General features: G+C 43.1%; 1 protein-coding gene, 1 long non-coding RNA gene and 3 other non-coding genes across 18 annotated transcripts; 4 read left to right on the top strand and 1 right to left on the bottom strand.

Annotated features, from left to right (window-relative positions):
- The first annotated feature begins 323 nt into the window (after positions 1-323).
- Positions 324-2,651, top strand: LOC139565537 (uncharacterized). The gene is made up of 7 exons (XR_011672919.1): positions 324-475; positions 926-999; positions 1,326-1,361; positions 1,525-1,586; positions 1,809-1,837; positions 2,043-2,105; positions 2,353-2,651. It is a non-coding gene; the product is annotated as an uncharacterized lncRNA (long non-coding RNA).
- LOC139565564 (small nucleolar RNA R38) lies at positions 1,099-1,170 on the top strand. The gene has a single exon (XR_011672931.1). It is a non-coding gene; the product is annotated as a small nucleolar RNA R38 (small nucleolar RNA).
- LOC139565563 (small nucleolar RNA R38) lies at positions 1,657-1,728 on the top strand. The gene has a single exon (XR_011672930.1). It is a non-coding gene; the product is annotated as a small nucleolar RNA R38 (small nucleolar RNA).
- On the top strand, positions 1,896-1,968 carry LOC139565565 (small nucleolar RNA SNORD49). The gene has a single exon (XR_011672932.1). It is a non-coding gene; the product is annotated as a small nucleolar RNA SNORD49 (small nucleolar RNA).
- On the bottom strand, positions 2,455-14,442 carry LOC139565535 (fas-binding factor 1 homolog). 14 transcript variants are annotated; one of them, XM_071385972.1, is made up of 31 exons: positions 14,362-14,442; positions 13,221-13,245; positions 13,079-13,120; positions 12,881-12,959; positions 12,723-12,783; positions 12,581-12,631; positions 12,253-12,478; positions 12,072-12,110; positions 11,775-11,867; positions 11,521-11,665; positions 11,222-11,385; positions 11,041-11,134; positions 10,405-10,845; positions 10,196-10,258; positions 9,986-10,074; positions 9,198-9,431; positions 8,979-9,028; positions 8,819-8,869; positions 8,537-8,665; positions 8,343-8,443; positions 8,041-8,247; positions 7,765-7,872; positions 7,460-7,599; positions 7,190-7,326; positions 4,305-4,427; positions 3,911-4,096; positions 3,548-3,724; positions 3,287-3,424; positions 3,019-3,118; positions 2,802-2,935; positions 2,455-2,601 (listed from the first exon to the last, which is right to left on the bottom strand). In XM_071385972.1, exons 1-31 carry the CDS (start codon positions 14,383-14,385, stop codon positions 2,518-2,520), a joined length of 3,735 nt encoding a protein of 1,244 aa, XP_071242073.1. In that variant the 5' UTR covers positions 14,386-14,442; the 3' UTR covers positions 2,455-2,517. The 14 variants fall into 14 exon arrangements, with proteins under 14 accessions (XP_071242073.1, XP_071242067.1, XP_071242069.1 ...); XM_071385966.1 differs by having other exon boundaries at positions 11,222-11,382; positions 11,775-11,912; XM_071385968.1 differs by having other exon boundaries at positions 9,986-10,056; positions 11,775-11,912.
- Between the last annotated feature and the right edge of the window lie 5,393 nt (positions 14,443-19,835).

Below are 19,835 nucleotides of genomic sequence, written 5' to 3' on the forward strand. Positions count from 1 at the left end.
TGTCCTGGAGTTTATGCCTCCCAGTGTGCCACACGTGCATAAATGTGCACCAAGGGACACTGGCTTGCAACAGAGGGCAAAGAAAGAAGAAAAATATGGAAATTAAATCACAAATATGTATTAATAGGTGCATTCACTGAGACAGATTGCAACCACTGATTAAAACATTAAGTCACCCAACCCAACCGCTGAGTGAGTAACCTTCCTGATATGTGCGCCACTTGAGGTCTGCTCTGGGAAATTCAAACCCACTCCCTACTGGTCCAAGATTGGTCACATGGGGGGTATGACGTATTTAAATGTATAAATACCTACCGTAAGCACATTTTCAGTCTTTCGAACGTATGTTGTGCGGAGGCTATGTGGCCGGTAGATTTTCTTTTAGGGGGGGTTAATATCTGCATCAACTCATAGCAAAATGCTTCAAAGACACTCTACGAACTCCAGTGTCGACCAGCCACCATGAGTGTAAATTGTAAGTTACAACTATTAGCCATGTGCAGAAGTAGCTAGTTCGCTAACTGCTAGCCACATGGCAAGCTAACTTTCTAACCAAAAGTCTAGGCCTGGCCTGTTTAAATAACATTCTAGAACATTTACATTTAAGTCATTTAGCAGACGCTCTTATCCAGAGCGACTTACAAGAGAGCGACTAAAAGTCCACCCTGGCGTTTCTGTAGATCAGGTTCGAACATATGTTACCTGATTTTCCTTATCACTTAACGGGTTTTAGTTAGTGTTGGGATTTTGTTTAGTAATCACTGGTGCAGGTCGCCTGAGGTGTGGGAACGTGGTGGTCTGCGTCAACATTTGCGGCACACTTATGATTAATTTACTAGCGCGGAAACATTGTTTACACTCTATATTGTATCTTATTGCATGTGGTTAGCTATGTATCCGTCTGATCTTTATCTGCACCTTTCAGAACCGTTGAACGGACTCCCATCTTAACTACGTGGATGGACGTCAGAAGTCCTATGAGCTGTAGCCAGTCAAGAGGTGAAACAATCTCCATGATTACGTTTGACCAGTTCAAAATTGGGCAGTTTGATGACAGTCAGATTTGAACAGGTCTGAAGTGTCTACCTAGTTTAATTAACAAGCCTGTGATGAAACAAGTTATCCCTGTCTGAACAACAGTGTTGACTTACTGAAACCCCTGAGGCTTGATGGAAGACTCATATGATTTGAATGGGTCCGTTTTGGCAGTCAGTTGAGTGAATGTATTGTGTGGCGTAGTTTAAGGTTATATGTAGCCATGTTGCATAGCAAGATCATTAATTGAAGTTGTGCAGTAATGGACTAATTAATACCCTTTCTTGTAGTGTTGTGGCCTCAGAGGGTGAAGGGACAGTTGCTTGGTGAGTACTTTGCTAGAACCTCTATGGGTCTCTTGTGACTCAAACGGAGACATTGATTAGTTTACTTTGCACTGAAGATGCTCTGAGAAATGCACAGCCCTGAATGTGATAACGTTTTTGACCGTTGTGGTAATGTGAACCAAACATGGTAATTTCTTTACAGGTCTGCCAACCTGGGTGTGATCCCATGAAAATGTTCCAATGAAGTTACTCCCGTGAGAGCAGGTAACTGTTTGGCCATTAAGTGATGGTCAGATTGCTAAGTAAAGGTGTTAAATCTGTGGAGGGTGTAGTAACAAGTCTGTGATGAAACAAGTTATCCCTGTCTGAACAATAGTGTTGACCTATAGAAACCCCTGAGACTTGATGGGAGATTCATATTGTGGGATAATGATTCATTAAAGTATTACCATGATGAACACGTATTAATATTTCAAATGTTTATAGTGCCGGAGAGTCAAGAGGACAGTTGATTGGTAAGTGCTCAGCTAGGTTTTAGGTTTACTTTACCGTGGATATAATGGCGACAGTGGTTTCAGAGATGAAATTGCTGCATAGGAAGTGCCGTCTGATGCGATAACTGACGCCTGATAAAGCTGCTCTGAGAAATTCACAGCCCTGAATGTCACCATGCTTTTGGCAATTGTAGCATTGAACCAAATTAACATAATTTCTCCACAGGTCTGCCAACCTGGATGTGAACCCCTGAAAATACAGCAAGTAATGCCATTGGAATCAGATCAGGTAACTACTACATGAACTGAATTAGTCTTATGGCTGATAATTAAATGGTATGAGTAATGGCGGTGCAGATGTGAAGAGGGTAACAAGCCTGTGATGAAACATGTTATCCCTGTCTGAACAGCAGTGTTGACTTATAGAAACCCCTGAGGCTTGATGGGAGATCCATATGTACTGACTTTCTGGTTTTATAAGGTAACAGTTGACTGCTGGAGCCCTTCCTTGGCTTACTAGATGTTTTTCATTTTAGGTAATGGGGTCAAAGACGTTGTGCCAAGGACAGGACTCAAGAACTGAAATTACCAAATGAATGATCAGTGACACCCTAAAAGAAACAAGTTCAATGCAAACATTAAAGAATGAAGTTTAATGGTGTACTTAAAACCAGAAAGTCACAGGGCTCTAAGCCCCACAGTTAATCCGTGTGAAAGGCTGAATTGTAAGGTGCTTTCTTGAGTGCGTCCAGGAAGAACTGCTCGTCCTGCAGAAAGTCACGATCCTAAGAAGATAAAACAAGTACATTGATCGACAATAAAGATTTTGAAACTATTCTGCTTGGTCCATCTTTACTAGAACATCTAGGGTAATTTTCAAAGCTGACTTCTGTTGTAAACTGTTTTGGCCCTCTGAAATTGGCTCACACTGTCCAACTTTAAACTGATTGTAAGCACTCAATTTGATTAGTAATGCATTAGTTACCTTCTCTGCTGTGTGTCTGAGCAGGGCCAATCTGGCCTGGAGCTCTGTAGAATCCGGACTAGAAAACTGGGGTGAGGGCTGGCGAACAGCCTTAGTGGAGGCCATCTGAGGTACTGCCAACACTGGTCTGAATTCTGCAGTATTTACAATATTGTAAAATATGCTGTTCTGTGTTAATTCAGTGAAAAATATTTGTTTTGTAAAAGGCTCAGCCCACCTGTGAATATAGGGTCCATAGATTGAGGGAAAGGAGTGATTGGAAGGCTGTGCTTGAGTCTCTCCATTTCTCTAAGCTGCTCAGTCATCTTCATTCTCTCCTGCAGAAGGGGAAATGGTTAGTTGATATACCACTAACATTTCCATGAGTCTGGATATGATTTGTACACAATTCAAAGGTGCTATAGGAGGACTGACTGGAACCATTCCAGATGTGTACCAGCAGAGGCTGGTGGGAGATTGGCTGGTATACCCCCCCACTTATTTACCTGATGGAGGTGCTGCTCCTGCTGTCTCAGTCTCTCCATCTGGGAGTGGATGCTCCTCAGCCTGGTCTGGTGCTCAGTCTCTACATGTCTGGACTCCTGTAGGGCCTTCTCCCCCTCAATATATTTTTCTGATGCCAGCTGCAAATACCGAAGCAGGGCGCCCAGTCACAACATTGTGCTACATCCACTCTATCGCATACAACAACCAATGATTTATATACATTACTGTCAACCCAATAGCTAGCTAATTGTGGTCCAGACCTTGCTGAAGGCCTCTACCTCCTGGGCACGTGTCTTCAGCTGCAGGCCTGTACCACTCAGCCTCTCCTTTTCCTTGTCCAGTTCCTCCCTCTGTCTCTCCAGAGCCTCCCTCTCCCGTGCTACAGCTGCCTCATGCTGCTTTAGCTCCCCAGCACGCAGCTTCAGGTCCACCTGTTCCTGGTGATTACAGAAGACAGCCTGTTTCAAAGCTCTGCAAATCTCAATTGGTTGAGATCAAGTGAGTGAAATGTAATGACGATTGGGTTAAGTTCACTCCATTGCCTGAACATGTTAAAACGCTGGCAGTTTGCATGAGACAATGCTAGACATACAAGCCTCTTGTCCTATCCTAGTCTGCAGTACCTGTGCCATGCTGATGATGGAGCCCTCTCTGTGTGCGTCCCTCTCCAGTGCCCGGCTGGCCTCCCGCTCTGCCCGGTCCTGCCTCTGCTTCTCCTGGGTGTGGAACTGGGTCCACTCAGCCGCCAGCTTCCTCCTCTCCTCTGCACAGCGCTGCATTACCTGCTGCTGCTCCTCCAACAGGGCACTCTAGACATGGAGGGGAGTAGGGGTCTCCTAAGTCAGTGTTTCCCAACCCTGGTCCTCCAGTACCCCCAAAGAGTACACCTCATTCAGGGCTTGATGATTAGTTGAATCAGGTGTACTGTAGGGGGTACTCGAGGACCAGGGTTGGGAAACACTTGAGTAGGGATCTGGCAGACATCTTTAACCACTTCTCTCTCAGTATCTGTCTTACTTTTGCCCTCTCCAGCTCCTCTCTCTCCATGCTGATGTGCTGAGTTAGAGAGCGTCTCTCCTCGTCCAGGCCTCTCTGAGATGAGTCGGCCTTAGCCTGCTCTGCATTCACTCTCCAGCGCTCCTACAACACAATCATATTTAACATTCTGGGGAAATGGAAGGAAAAGCTAACCATTTATGCAAATTAAGACCAAACCTCTCTTTGTGAATATAATTGTGACCCTTTTGACTTGGCTGTGCAAGTACATCTTATTGGTGGTACTGGTGCAAGCTGTACATTCTACCTGGTCACCTCAATCAAAACATTTTTGTTCAACAGTGAAGTGCATTATCCTCAAATGTCTGCTGTGCCACTACCTGCCTGTTTCAATGGGTCCGGATGCTGTAATGAGCGAGCCTCATGTATTTGCGGGGAAAATAACTTTGGAAGCAAACTAGTTATCCATGTTAAAAATGGAAGGGTCTCCGCTTTCTGTAGGTATAATACACATTTCTTAACGATCATTATTGAGCTCAAAGCGCACTGTTTTACACAGGATCTGATATGGCTCTGAAATTGCGCATCGGCCAAATCTTTTAGAATGTTACATTTACTGTTAGATGAATGTATGCTTCTCGCAATAGGTGTTTATTTAGGTCTAGCTAATGTGTTTTGGGTTTCCATTTCCTCGGGTGAATTAGCGCCAATTGAATTAGGTCTATATAATATTAGCGCTCATAAAGATGAAGGTACATTCATGTCTATATGCTAAAATGTCTGGAGCCCTATTTTTGAACCAAAAATTCATGAATCACTGGATTAGGTTGCATTAAAATAATTTGAATCATTCATTCCTGCTTGGACATGTTAGATGTAATGTATTTATTGAATAACATCTGTTACACTTAATCAAAGTTCATTTGTCACATGTGCAGAATACAACAGGTGTACAGTCGTGGCCAAATATTAATTTTCACGAAGTCTGCTGCCTCAGTTTGTGATGGCAATTTGCATATACCCCAGAATGTTATGAAAAGTGATCAGATTAATTGCAAAGTCCCTTTTTCCCTTGCAAATGAATGGAATCCCCCACAAACATTTCCACTGCATTTCAGCCCTGCCACAAGGACCAGCTGACATGCCAGTGATTCTCTCATTAACACAGGTGTGAGTGTTGACGAGGACAAGGCTGGAGATCACTGTCATGCTGATTGAGTTCAAATAACAAACTGGAAGCTTCAAACGGAGGGTGGTGCTTGGAATTATTGTTCTTCCTCTGTCAAACATGGTTACCTGCAAGGACACACGTGCTGTCATCATTGCGTTGCACAAAAAGGGCTTCACAGGAAAGGATATTGCTGCCAGTAAGATTGCACCTAAATCAACCATTTATCGGATCATCAAGAACTTCAAGGAGAGCGGTTCAATTGTGAAGGCAGCTTCAGGGCGCCCAAGAAAGTCCAGCAAGCGCCAGGACCGTCTCCTAAAGTTGATTCAGCTGCGGGATCGGGGCACAACCAGTACAGAGCTTGCTCGGGAATGGCAGCAGGCAGGTGTGAGTGCATCTGCATGCACAGTGAGGCGAAGACTTTTGGAGGATGGCCTGGTGTCAAGGGCAGCAAAGAAGCCACTTCTCTCCAGGAAAAACATCAGGGACAGACTGATATTCTGCAAAAGGTACAGGGATCGGACTGCTGAGGACTGGGGGTAAAGTCATTTTCTCTGAATCCCCTTTCCGATTGTTTGGGGCATCTGGAAAAAAGACAGGGTGAGCGCTACCATCAGTCCTGTGTCATGCCAACAGTAAAGCATCCTGAGACCATGTGTGGGGTTGCTTCTCAGCCAAGGGAGTGGGTTCACTCACAATTTTGCTTAAGAACACAGCCATGAATAAAGAATGGTACCAACACATCCTCCGAGAGCAACTTCTCCCAACCATCCAGGAACAGTTTGGTGATGAACAATGCCTTTTCCAGCATGATGGAGCAACTTGCTATAAGACAAAAGTGATAACTAAGTGGCTCGGGGAACAAAACATTGATATTTTGGGTCCATGGCCAGGAAACTCCCCAGACCTTAATCCCATTGAGAACTTGTGGTCAATTCACAAGAGGTGGGTGAACAAACAAAACCCCACAAACTCCAAGCATTGACTATGCAAGAATGGGCTGCCATCAGTCAGGATGTGGCCCAGAAGTTAATTGACAGCATGCCAGGGCGGATTGCAGAGGTCTTGAAAAAGAAGGGTCAACACTGCAAATATTGACTCTTTGCATCAACTTCATGTAATTGTCAATAAAACAGGCTCTAACCAATAGTGCAAAAAAATGTATTAGGTGAACAATAGGTAAGTAAAGAAAGGCTATAAAAGTAGCGAGGCTACATACAGACACTGGTTAGTCAGGCTGATTGAGGTAGTATGTACATGTAGATATGGTTAAAGTGACTATGCATATATGATGAGCAGAGTAGCAGTAGCGTAAAAGTGGGTGGCGGGAAACAATGCACATAGCCCGGTTAGCCAATGTGTGGGAGCACTGGTTGGTCAGCCCAGTCGAGGTAGTATGTACATGAATGTATAGTTAAAGTGACTGCATATATGATAATAAAGCATTGTGAATGATTTTATAAGATGGTGCCTCAAATGTATACTATTGTGAAGCTGCCAATAAAATCTTTTTTAGGGGCGTGGTGCCACCAATTGAAAACGTTAGTCTGGAGCCCTGTGTTGACACACAAGACCTCAAATGAAGTCACTTGACACGTTTTTCTTTCCAATCCCATTTTTTCCCAGGGTGACATGGCAACATTTTTATTTTACCTTTATTTATACAAGTAAGTCAATTAAGAATCGTATTTACAATGACGACCTGTCATAGAAGCACAGTCAACAAAGACCTAACCTCTGAGTGACTCCTGACCTTCTCTAGTTGCCTCTGCTGCTCAGCCAGCTGGGTGTCCATCTTGGCGATGACTTCTTTGAGCCTTGTTCTCTCCTCTGCCATGGCCCTCTGCTGCTGGCCCAGACGGTCCTGCATCACTGAAACGAGTAAACAAGCTGACTTTCACATAACGTCATGACATTCTCACTGACTGAAGGGAAAATAAATAGAAACTACTGTATTGTGAAAATCATTGTTTTCTTTTCATAAAACTGAGTAGTGGTATGATACCTCGGAGCTGTTCGTCTCTCTGCCGTGCCCCCTGCTCCAGCCCCTGGGCTGTGTTCTCATGGGTGCTCTCCACCCGAGACGAAAGGTCCCCCAGCCTGTGGGAAAAATGCTCCATCTGCTCAATCACCACTGTCAGGGACCTACAACACCAATACACAGAATGAGAGAGGCTATATGATGTCAACTTGTAGTAAGTTACGAGTTTGGTTACATGTAGCATGTCCTCTGTATAATTCTTATGCAAAGGTCGGATATTAAGCAGAGTATGGTTAAAAATGAGTATTGAGTAGAAATGCATGTGTGACCTGGTTTGTGATGTGGCACTGGTCACAGCATCAATCTCCTCATCCTTCAATCTCTTCAGCCTCTGGACCTGATCCTCGTGGTCTTTCTTCATCTCCAAAATAGACTTCCTAGAGGAAGGAAACCATGACACAGAAAAATTTAAGGAACATTATGGAAATATAAAGATAACATACATTATTTATCCACAAGCAGTGAAAATAGCTGAGCTTTAGGGAGAAAATACAGGCATGGCCACAATCTCTTGTTCTCCAATGTGGTATCTTGCAGCCCCCTACCTCTGTAGGTCTCTGAGTCGCTCCACCTCTCGGTCTCTGTCCTGCTGGGTTTGGGCCAGTCTGCGCTGGTGCTTTGCCTGCAGCTCCATACGCTCCTGTTCAGCTATACGTGTGACGGTGGCTAGGCGCTCTGCTAGGTCCTCGCATTCCTGTCGTGCCCGTGCTTCTCGCTGTGCCGCGGAATCGTCAAGCAGCTTCACACGAGCCCTGGTGGAAGCACACACACTCTTTTGGGTAAAGAGGTAGTGATTCAGTCTGTGGTGGTGGCAGGACCTCTATAGGTCTCTGAGCTCCTGTCATACCTGTGTGTGTTCTCCATGAGCTCAGTGTCCTGCTTGTGTCTCTGCTGAACACTCTCCAGCAACATCTGGTTCTGGTCTAGCTCCTGCTGTAGAGATCTCACCTGGAAGAGAAGACGCAGTAGTCAGAGCTGAATGTTGTTTATGGAAGTGGCAGAAAGAGGAAGAGCACTGTCAAAAAGACAGTTGATAGATACCTGTCCCTCCAGTTTGATGATGCTGGCCTGTAAAGCTAGATGTCCATTCTGCTTCTCAGTCTCTCTCTTCTGTCTCTGCAGCCCAGCTACATCCGCAGCTCCCCCTAACCCCAGCAGCTGGGACTCCAACTACGGTCAGAGACGGATACCAAAGTCAAGTTACCGAAGACTCTCAAAAGGGAACATCTGATAAAACCTGAGGTTTCTGTGTTCACATTAGTAAAACGAATGAAATGCGAAGTGTTTCCATCAAATGAAAAGGTAATTGAAGATTTGTTTCACCTGCTGCTGTTGTAGTAAGAGTTGTTGCAAACTGTTGGCTGAAAGAGACACCTGTTTAAAAGAGAGGAAGAGTTAAATAAGTGACTTATGGTTTCCAAACATATGTCATTATGGATGATTTTAGGGCATATAAACGAAAAATAGAAAGGCCTCTACATACCTGTGGTTGGACAACAGGTGCAGTGTTCTGCATCTGGCTTTGCTGTGGCACTGGGAAACCAAGAACAGTATGTGTCAATCAGGACAATCTGCCCATCATCAATGCCAGTGATTGATAAGAAACTAGAGGCATAACTATTAGAAATACGAATACAGTTGGAAAGTTATTCAAATGACTACTGTCCATAAGCTATCCCTATGTTTCCCTAAGAGTACCTACACCGCATAGAGCCAGGCATCATAGCATGGGGCATGGGGCCAGACATAGACTGCCAGGGCTGGGCAGGGTAGTTAGGGGGCAGCTCTGCTTGACTTGGCCATCCTGGCTCCCTGTGATCCTGCAGGGCTGGTGGATGGTACTGCTGGGGCAGGGGGAAGCTAATGGTAGCAGAGGTTGGCAGGGGAGAGGGGTCTGGGGTCTGGTCAGGATAGAAGCCTACTCTAGCAGACACAGCTGTGGATAAAAAGGGGGAGACTAGTTGAGAGGAAGGGAAAGGCTGAGGTTTGGTGGGTGGATGTTGGATGACTATTGTGGGGGATTGTGGAGGAGATGAGTGGACTGCTCGACTGGTATCTGTGGGGAGGGGAGAGCTGATGTGTGCCTTTGACATGACTGTGGGTTGTGGATGTGTGACAAGCTCAGTACGGGTCTTAGGTGAGTGGGGGGTGTGGTCTGTGTGTGAATTCTGCCTGATAGGCTCGGTTTCTTCGGCAGTGGAATGAGCTGGTCGGGGCTGGGCATGACTCTTTGTCCCTATTGGCTCAGCTGGGTCACTAGTGAATGTGTGATTGGTTTCCTGTGTCTGCTCAGGAGGGTCAGTTGGGATAGGGGTAGACATTCTAGTAGGCTCTGGGTCAGCCAAATGACTAGAAAGAGACTTGGCTTGGAAAAACAAAACATGTTTGTTATAAAAGATGCTTCCCATGAGGTAGAAGTTGAATAGCACAACGTGGAGGGAAAATAGACATGGTTAGCTGGGTCCTCTAAGACGGGAGTGAGTAACATACCAGGCCTGAACTGGTCCTCTCTCACTGGGGTAGAGTGAGCAGTAGGGCTGGGCTGTCTGTGGGAGGGCTCCCTGGGCAGAGGAGAATCTCTTGAAGAGAAGGAACATAATCCTGACCTCAATGTTCAAAAGAACTCATATAGCTCACTGGGGCAATATTGCAGTGGTAGATATTATACATCACAGCTATTTAGATTAAGGTTGATCATACCCTGGTTCCTTGTTGGGGGTGGATGCATCTTTCCTCCTGGAAGCTGGTGAAGAACCACGTTTGCTGAGGAAGTAACAGACAATCAATGTCAACATACTGAGATGTTAGCAGTCGCTTCTAATGTAGGTGTTTCTCTAGAACTGTGGTAGTATGACCCAGCCTTCACTGTAGAGTACCCTAGTCCTAGCCTTACCTAGTCCTAGCCTTACCTGAGAAACGACTCCAGATCTACCTCGTTTCCAAACTCCAGAAAGTCTTCCTGGGTTGTTCTCTTTTCCTCTGACTGTGTGGATGATTGAGTCTTCTTCCTGCTCAATGCCCCTGATAGCCAATCCTCTTCGTCCTTTTGGCTTGCAAAGACCTCTACACTGGGTCCTACTGGTTTGGGGGATTTGAAGGAGGTGTTTGGAGTCTCTGTCGATGGCTGTGGAATGCGGTTGCCAGACGAGGAGGGTTTGCTTCCCACTGACGAAGAGGGGGTCTTCAAGGGTTCTGGTACAGGCGGGGGCTCTTCCTCCTGCTCATCATCATCCTGCGAGAGCCCCAGCCAGTCTGCAGCAGGCCGGGGAAAGGTAGGGGTGAGCGTGGTGGGGGTGATGGGTTTGGGTTTCTTCTCAGGAGAAGAGGCACTGTTGTCCTCAGTGGAGAATCTGAAAAGGAGTGGCTAATCTTAGATGGTGGCCATTTCCTTTGTCATACACTCTGGTCCAGTAGCTGACATAAATAAGCTTCAGGAACTCAGATTATATCTAAATATGATGGACTTTTTATTGACCCAACTAAGCATTGATCCAGGCTTTGACCAAAACAAACTGAGGAGGGCTTCTGCTAGAGCTCTGACTTACCTGACCGACTGTCTGCGTGAGTGTCGTCCCTCAGGTGTAGTGACCAGTGTAGGTTGATAGGAACCAAACGTCAGGTCTTCTTCTAGGAAGGGGTCTGACAAAGGGAAACAACAACTCTCATTTAATTCATTCAAGAATACTATATCACACTTTAAATACAAAAACATGGAGTGTTAGCTACCTTTAGTAGTGGGGGTCTCCTGATGATGCTTCTGCTTTTCCTGCTGCTGCTGCGGAGGGTCCTTCCTCTCCCCTGTTGGAGGGCGCTCCAGAAGGCGAGGGGACGTCCCACGCCCCAGAATCTCATCTAGCCTGGTGCGTGCTCTTTGAGGGAGCTCACTGCTGCTAGAGACAGTCAGCGCAGAGGAACAGGGAGGGTGCATTTCAAATGAACTTTTTGTTGGGTTTATCATAGTCCATAGGTTTTGTGATAGCCTTGGTTGGAACTTATGATGTTGACTGAGGCATTTGAGACCCTACCTCTCATTCTTTGGTATGAGCACGGTCTCATTCTTCTTAGGGCTCTCTTTGGGACTCTCCCCAAACCCCAATGCATCCATTAGGTCATCCTCGTCATCATCAAACATAAGCTCGTCCCGCTTTTTTGGAACTGGAGCTGGTGAGGCTACAGGAGAAATATATGCATTTGATACATTCTGGCTCTCTTCTTTTGGGCATGTATAAATTATAAATGTATAAATTCACAAATAAAACACACAAAAAAGTTCACCAACCTGTTTCTTTTTTCTTTATGATAGGGGAGTCTGGGGGCAGCACTGATTTCTCTGTAGGAGCTTTTTTGGTGATTTTTGGCTCATTTTTGTTTTCTATGGGTAGATCATCTAACAGGTCAGCCAAAGGGTCATCAAAGTCTGTAGACAACAGATATGATACCAGAGCTGGGGATACTGTTTTGATATTGATATGCTTTATGGTGTTAAGAACTCTACACTTAGGGCCACTCTAATGGATTTTACAGTTGGCCTGATATTTTTTGGTCTATACATGTGTCCAACTGTTAGATTTGGTACCTTTTGTGTCAGTTGTTGGGGCAAGAACGTCATCATCATCTGAAGCAATGCAGCAATAGGGAGAAATAATGTACAATTATGTATATTCGCATTGTATTAATACTAATTTGGTGGCCCAGGTCATTGATAACCAATGGTGTAGCCAGACTAGCCAAAGACCCAGACAGGACAGTCAGCTCACCAGTGAAGCTGAACCTCTGGTAGCCACGTGCTGCCGATGCAGGAGCAGAACTTGGCTTCTTCTCCTCAATGTGTAGCTCATCTGAGATTCCTCCTCCTTTTAACTTGTTTCCTGATTTAGGAGGATTTTTCGTAGGTCCTCCAATGCCGGAGCCTTTACTCTGAGCTGGAGCTGAACTGGGCTTTTTCTTTGATCCAAAGAGATCAGCGTCCATATCATCTATGTCCTATGTAAGGATAGAACAGACACAGCTGGGTTATGAATGTTCACACATAAAGCCTGGAGGCTTACTCCCTGGGGATTTGTCATTAGAACAAGGCATCATTACCTTCATGCTCTCCAGTAAGGCTGTGGGATCAGCCTCAGAAACATCAGAGCCCTGGATTGGAAGTGAATATAAAAGATGTATATGAAGGAAAACATAGTCAACTGCCTCTCTGCCATACTTAATGTATGACCTGCCAACTCACCTCATCATTTTCAGCTTCCTCAGCCAGTTTGCTGAAGAAGTCGTCGTCGCCCAATAGTGAGCTGGAGAACCGAAACGCATAGAATTAGCAAGCAGACTGACAGTATCCGCTATCTAAATAGTCACGAATAGTCATTTTTTCAGTCCCAGTTAACTCACCGTTTTCCACTGCGTGATGGTAGAGGAGGTCCTAGTCTGCCTGCTTCACGGGCCGGAGCTTTGGCCTTCACTGGGAAATCTGTACAAATAAACAGGAAAACTTTACCATCACTACACAGTGTGTACGTACAGTATATTATACTAATGATTTGTCAGTTTGAATGGTCATAGATCTGTTGTAGGGATGTAATTACATACCATCATCTCCCAACAGGTCTCCTAACATGTCATCAATTGAACCTGTAGTACAAAAACATCATATTGAATGAATCTGTGAGCTCCATTCAAGTTGTATTGTGCAGGATTTAAATGGGTAAATAACAACATCAGAGGGACTTACTCTTCTGTCCTTTCTTCTGTTTAGCCTGTATCGATTAGAAACACATAGAATAGGGGGTGTGTTTAATTTGTGGAACTTTCCAAACACTTAGTAAAATACAAGATGGCCAAACAACGCATACAAAGTAGCACGATAAATTCACCTTGCTAACTAGCTGTCGAATAGGCATCAACTCACCACATAGCTTATTCTTAATGTTTGTCCATAGGCTACCAGAGCGAGGACAGACATTTTTCGGAATAAACGTGGTGAATGAAAAACGTAATGACATTTGTATGCGTTGTTTGTTGACAACCTTGTTATTTACGAAGTTTTTGGAACAGATTCCTGTTAGAACGTTCAATAAATTATACCCACCCAGGTTAGGGGTTTTAAAACTAATTTCACTGCAGTCAATGGGGGTGACTGGCACTTGAATAGTTATAAACTGTAAGCTTTAACTAGACGCTATCTTGTTGTGGGGAATTGGCTAACGTTTGCTCTCAACAACCTATACTGAGCACTATTACATCTCAAGAGGGTTGATCTTGCAGAATGACCAAGAATGTATTAGGAGACTTGTGATAAATTACTCTTATCTTGATTTAGATAGTATACGATACTTACCATGATGTTTCTCTGACTGCAGCAGCGTTAAATCTGAGCAAATGTAATAGCTAATGTTAGCTAGCTAGCTAAAGTAAAGCGTCAAGGTGACTATTGGTAACCACAACGAAGGGAAATCCCAGCAAGTCTGCAAATTTGCTTTGGCTAGACGACTAGAAGCTACTGTCTGTAGCTATTATTTCACAAACTTTAGCTAGTATATTTGGTCACTAGCTACCTTTTAAGCATTTAGAAACAACGGACAAATAATGCTGAGTGTGGACAGCTAGGTGTTGTAACGTTAACACCAGCACTAGCTACATTCAAATGACATGGAAATGCGGTTGTCTCATCAGGAATGCATTAACGTTAACTGTGTAGGTAACGTTAGCTAACGTTAGCTAGAAAGTCAAAACCTACTCCCTCTGATTGACCAGGTTGAATGACTGAATACTAACTTAAATATTTTGAGTAAATCTAACTTTGAGTAAATCTAACCACCCCTCAATTTAAGTTCATAAAATACCAATCCATATGCTTTTATCAGTGTGTTTACCCGCAGGTTCCTCTGTTGTAGCATTTTCAACGTAGCATTCACTGTTTACCAGTGAATTATTGGTAATTAAACATTCTGTTTGGTCACCACTAGGTGGCGTTTCAGGTTAGAACATTTCAAGATATCAATATATATTATTGTACAGAATAGCAGAATATAGAATAACAAATATTGTTTTTATCTAGCTAAATACTTTGTGTTTAATTGCAGGTCAGTATTGGTGTACAGAAGCGAAGTAACTCATTATATAACAACATTGTTAATTGGTCTACATAGCTAATCATTCAGTCAATGGTGGTGATGGACTGTATCAACTATACCCAACAAAATCTCAGTGGCACGAACAGATGAATTAAAGGAAAACTCCACCCAAAACTATCTTTTGGTATTTGTTTCTTTAGTCCCAAAATGTTTTGCATGTCAGAAATCAAGTTTTCAAGATATATAACTTTCGAAATACAGCCGGTATGATGCATTTTGCATCATATGATGCTGCGTTTTGTATTTGAAAGTTATAGATCTTGAAAACTTTATTGGTTACATGCAAAGCATCTTGTCCCCTTCCCATTCCAGCACCAACAACACAGAGCACTTAAATTTGTGAGGTGGGATCAAACCAATTCTATTTGAGCTCCTAACAAGTAGGGCAGTAGAGATCATGAAATTGTGTCAGAAGGTAAGTGTCATGCAAATAACTGTCGGTCTCACGGTAATTGACCGTTAATTAACATAAACACATTTAGCGTACATAGGCTTCCACACATAGCCTACAAGCCACTAATGCAGACCTTTGGAACATCTACATTAAAAAAACTCTTAACAAATCCATTTAATATAGCCTACACATTACAATCAATCTATTTATTTTAGGCAGGTCTAAAGAAAATTATGATATGAAGAAAATGTTGCCTATTTCAGAAGAACAGAATAGCATATTCTGAGTCGTCCTTATGTTAGGCCCTGATCTGGCTATGCAATATGGCTGTAGGCTGCACTAGTTCATTTAGCAGACAAGGTTTGCTTATAATTCCCATGGCATTATTTTATATAGTTTTATAGTAAGAGGAATACAATTGAATATAGCTGAATAAAATAGAAAATATATTTTTCCCAAACGATTTCAGAGGGAGTGCGCACGTGCAGCTATTCTGTATTGAGCACAGTTAACAAAGTGATTATTTGAAACAGGTCCTCCTATATGCTTAATTATTTATGCAACTTTAGTTGTGATACAAACCTTAAGCTGTATGTTTTGATTTCTAATACATTCTAAATCAAATCAAATGTTATTGGTCACATACACATGGTTAGCAGATGTAAATGCGAGTGTAGCGAAATGCTTGTGCTTCTAGTTCCGACCGTGTAGTAATATCTAACAATTCCTAACAATTTCACAACAACTACCTTATACAAACAAGTGTAAAGGAATGAATAAGAATATGTACATATTAATATATGGATGAGTGATGGCCGAACGGCATTGGCAAGATGCAGTAGATGGTATAGAGTACAGTATATACATATGAGATGTAATGTAGGTTATGTAAACATTATATAAAGTGACATTGTTTAAAGTGACTAGTGATACATTTATTACATCCAATTTTTTATTATTAAAGTGGCTAGAGATTTCTAAGGCTGCATGATGCAACTCCAATGTTCAGAACAGGTCGATTTGCCCCCTCCCCCCCCAATAATTACTTTAAATATTTTTATTTTTTTAGTTGGGGCCCAGCAGGTAGCATATGAACACTTCATAAGCAATGGCAAAATGTAGGAAATTAGCTTTAAAGGTTGACTTTGCGCACAAAAAACAGTCGAACTCCTCCTTTCTCAATTTTCAAACATACATTTATAATTGAAAACATTTTTTTATTTATTAAGTATGGTCCCGTGTGGCTCAGTTGGTAGAGCATGGCGCTTGCAACGCCAGGGTTGTGGGTTCATTCCCCACGGGGGGACCAGGATGAATATGTATGAACTTTCCAATTTGTAAGTCGCTCTGGATAAGAGCGTCTGCTAAATGACTTAAATGTTAAATGTTAAAAGCAGCTTTTCCGTCTCACTTTTGGTGGTTCATCGATTTGTCATTCTGGTCATGCGCTCGCGACTGATGTAGCTAGTTGATTAGCTAAGCTAGCCACTTGTAGCTAGCCAGTAACTCCTCCAGTATGTGTTGAGGTCATTTCACAGGATTTGTTTTTGCACAGAAACTGTAGAGATTGGTATGAAATCTCACTTCTGTAGCCAAATATCTCATTCATGTTTTGTTTTTGTTTTTAAGCATTAAATGACCTGATATAATTATATTATATATATATATATATATATATATATTATATATTATATTTGTGGTTTTGTCCAAAGTCGACCTTTAAAGTAACTGTCCAGTGTTTCCAGATTTCTATGAAATATGACCTATAATTAATTACAAGTTAAATAATTTTCCTTCCAATTTTTTTATTATTATGTATGTTAAAGAGCAGCTTTTCTGTCACACCCTGATCAGTTTCACCTATCCGTGTGTTTGTCTCCACCCCCTCCAGGTGTTGCTTGTTTTCCCCAGTGTATTTATCCCTGTGTTTCCTGTCTCTCTGTGCCAGTTTGTCTTATATGTCCAAGCCTTCTCTATTCTCATTTTTTACCCCCTTTTTTGTGGTATCCAATTGTTAGTAGTTACTGTCTTGTCTCATCGCTACAACTCCCGTACGGGCTCGTGAGAGACATGCGTCCTCCGAAACACAACCCAACCTGCTGCTTCTTAACACAGCCCTCATCCAATCCGGATGCGCAGCCACACCAATGTGTCGGAGGAAACACTGTACACCTAGCGACCTGGTCAGCATGCACTGCTCCCGGCCCGCCACAGGAGTCGCTAGTGCGCGATGAGACAAGGATATCCCCTACCGGCCAAACCCTCCCTAACCCGGACGACGCGAGGCCAATTGTGCGTCACCCCATGGACCTCGCGGCCGGCTGCGACAGAGCCTGGGCTCGAACCCAGAGTCTCTGGTGGCACAGCTAGCCTTTAGACCACTGCGCCACCCGGGAGGCCCTCTCTATTCTCTTTTTGCTAGTCCTCCCGGTTTTGACCCTTGCCTGTTTCTGGACTCTTTACCCGCCTGCCTTCTGCCTTGACCTCGAGCCTGCTTGCCACTCTGTACCTCCTGGACTCTGAACTGGTTTTGACCTTTTGCCTGTCCACGACCATTCTCTTGCCTACCCCTTTTTGGATCAATAAACATCTAAGACTCCAACCATCTGCCTCCTGTGTCTGCATCTGGGTCTCACCTTGTGCTCTGATACTTTTCTGTGTTGTAATGAAGTGTGTGTGTGTCCGTGTGTCCGTGTGTGTGTGTGTGTCCCAACAACAGAATGGTGTGGGCGTATACCAGTCATAAAAAATATTATTGCAGGTAGACCAGGTAGCCTAGTGGTTAGAGCGTTGGGCCAGTAACTGAAAGGTTGCTAGATCGAATCCCTGAGCTGACAAGGTAAAAATTAGTTGTTCTGCCCCTGAAGAAGGCAGTTAGCCCACTGTTCCTAGGCCATCATTGTAAATAAGAATGTGTTCTTAACTGACTTGCCTAGTTAAATAAAAATAAAGACCGTTGATTGGCCAGTTTATCCTCCTCAGGAGGATGACATCATCCTCTATGAGGAAATAGCAAGCATTTTTTAAATGGTCTGTTTAAGATACACGTTTGAGGTGGGGTGTTTTTTCTAAAATTCATGCTTTGGCCACCAATACCAGTATAGGATGAGTCAACATTATTTGGGTATGAGCTTACAGAATATTAACTTTTAAAGTGAGATTTTCACTTCAAAACTGCAACATTTTCTCTCAGCATCATGGCAAAATGTGAAGAGTAGCAGAATATTACCTTAACTGTACATTTTTCTCAGACTCATGAAAATATGTGTAGAATAGCATTATAAAACTGCAGATTTTTCTCTCTGCCCCATGGCAAACCGTGTTGAAATGCAGGAAGTTAGCTGTTTTCCTAAAACATAATATAAATAGAGGCCAGTCAAAACTCTGTTTTCAGACGAAATTGCCTAATGATACGGGTTTATAAGAATACATGTTTCAACAAGCTCTGTAGGCTATGGGCTCTCCAACCCTGTTCCAGGTGTCTTGTTTCACCAAGCTCTGTAGGCTATGGGCTCTCCAACCCTGTTCCAGGGGTTATTTGGACACTTTAGGTGTGATACAAACATTATCAAAACATATAAGCCTATGGGTTGGATACACGGAAATAACAGTTTAACAAAACAAAAAACAGTTTTTGCTTTGTCATTATGGGGTATTGTGTGTAGATTGATGAGCAATTTAATCTATTTTAGAATAAGGCTGCAATGTAACAAAATGTGGAAAAAGTCAAAGGGTCTGAATACTTTCCGATGCACTGTATATGGTATCATCAGATCATGATATTATGGTCTTTCATACCAAGGTTTGGTGATTATGGAGGCTGGTGGTGTTGGAATGATGTTTCAACAAAAATATTTAAAATCATTCGCAATGGATGTTAAAAAAACAGACTGACTTACTGTGTGAGGTGAAGAAAAAATTTATGAGAATCTCATTTTATTTGTGGGTGGACGTGGTGAGTTAAGACAATCAGAAATCAGACATTGCCAAATGGGCACTTTCCTACATTAACTTGTTTCTCACAAGTGTAGGAGGTTGTGAATTTTGCAAACAACGTTTGGTAAACGGTAAATTACTGTAATTAATACATGCATTAAAAGAAATGAATGTAACAAAATGACTGGAGATTAACGGTACATTTTCTAGGCCTACTGGTGACATACAGTTGAAGTCGGAAGTTTACATACACTTACAGTGGGGAGAACAAGTATTTGATACACTGCCGATTTTGCAGGTTTTCCTACTTACAAAGCATGTAGAGGTCTGTAATTTTTATCATAGGTACACTTCAACTATGAGAGACGGAATCTAAAACAAAAATCCAGAAAATCACATTGTATGATTTTTAAGTAATTAATTTGCATTTTATTGCATGACATAAGTATTTGATACATCAGAAAAGCAGAACTTAATATTTGGTACAGAAACCTTTGTTTGCAATTACAGAGATCATACGTTTCCTGTAGTTCTTGACTAGGTTTGCACACACTGCAGCAGGGATTTTGGCCCACTCCTCCCTACAGATCTTCTCCAGATCCTTCAGGTTTCGGGGCTGTCGCTGGGCAATACGGACTTTCAGCTCCCTCCAAAGATTTTCTATTGGGTTCAGGTCTGGAGACTGGCTAGGCCACTCCAGGACCTTGAGATGCTTCTTACGGAGCCACTCCTTAGTTGCCATGGCTGTGTGTTTCGTGTCGTTGTCATGCTGGAAGACCCAGCCACGACCCATCTTCAATGCTCTTACTGAGGGAAGGAGGTTGTTGGCCAAGATCTCGCGATACATGGCCCCATCCATCCTCCCCTCAATACGGTGCAGTCG

The sequence above is a fragment of the Salvelinus alpinus genome, chromosome 36 (assembly GCF_045679555.1).
Source record: "Salvelinus alpinus chromosome 36, SLU_Salpinus.1, whole genome shotgun sequence".
In the NCBI taxonomy this organism is placed as follows: domain Eukaryota; kingdom Metazoa; phylum Chordata; class Actinopteri; order Salmoniformes; family Salmonidae; genus Salvelinus; species Salvelinus alpinus.

Coding starts and splice junctions, on each gene's coding strand:
- LOC139565535 (XM_071385965.1), bottom strand. CDS start 14,385: ATGCTACAACAGAGGAACCTGCGG. Junction 11,913..12,071: donor CCCAACAACTGACACAAAAG/GTACCAAATCTA, acceptor TGTTGTCTACAG/ACTTTGATGACCCTTTGGCT. Junction 8,444..8,536: donor TCATCAAACTGGAGGGACAG/GTATCTATCAAC, acceptor CTTCTCTTCCAG/GTGAGATCTCTACAGCAGGA.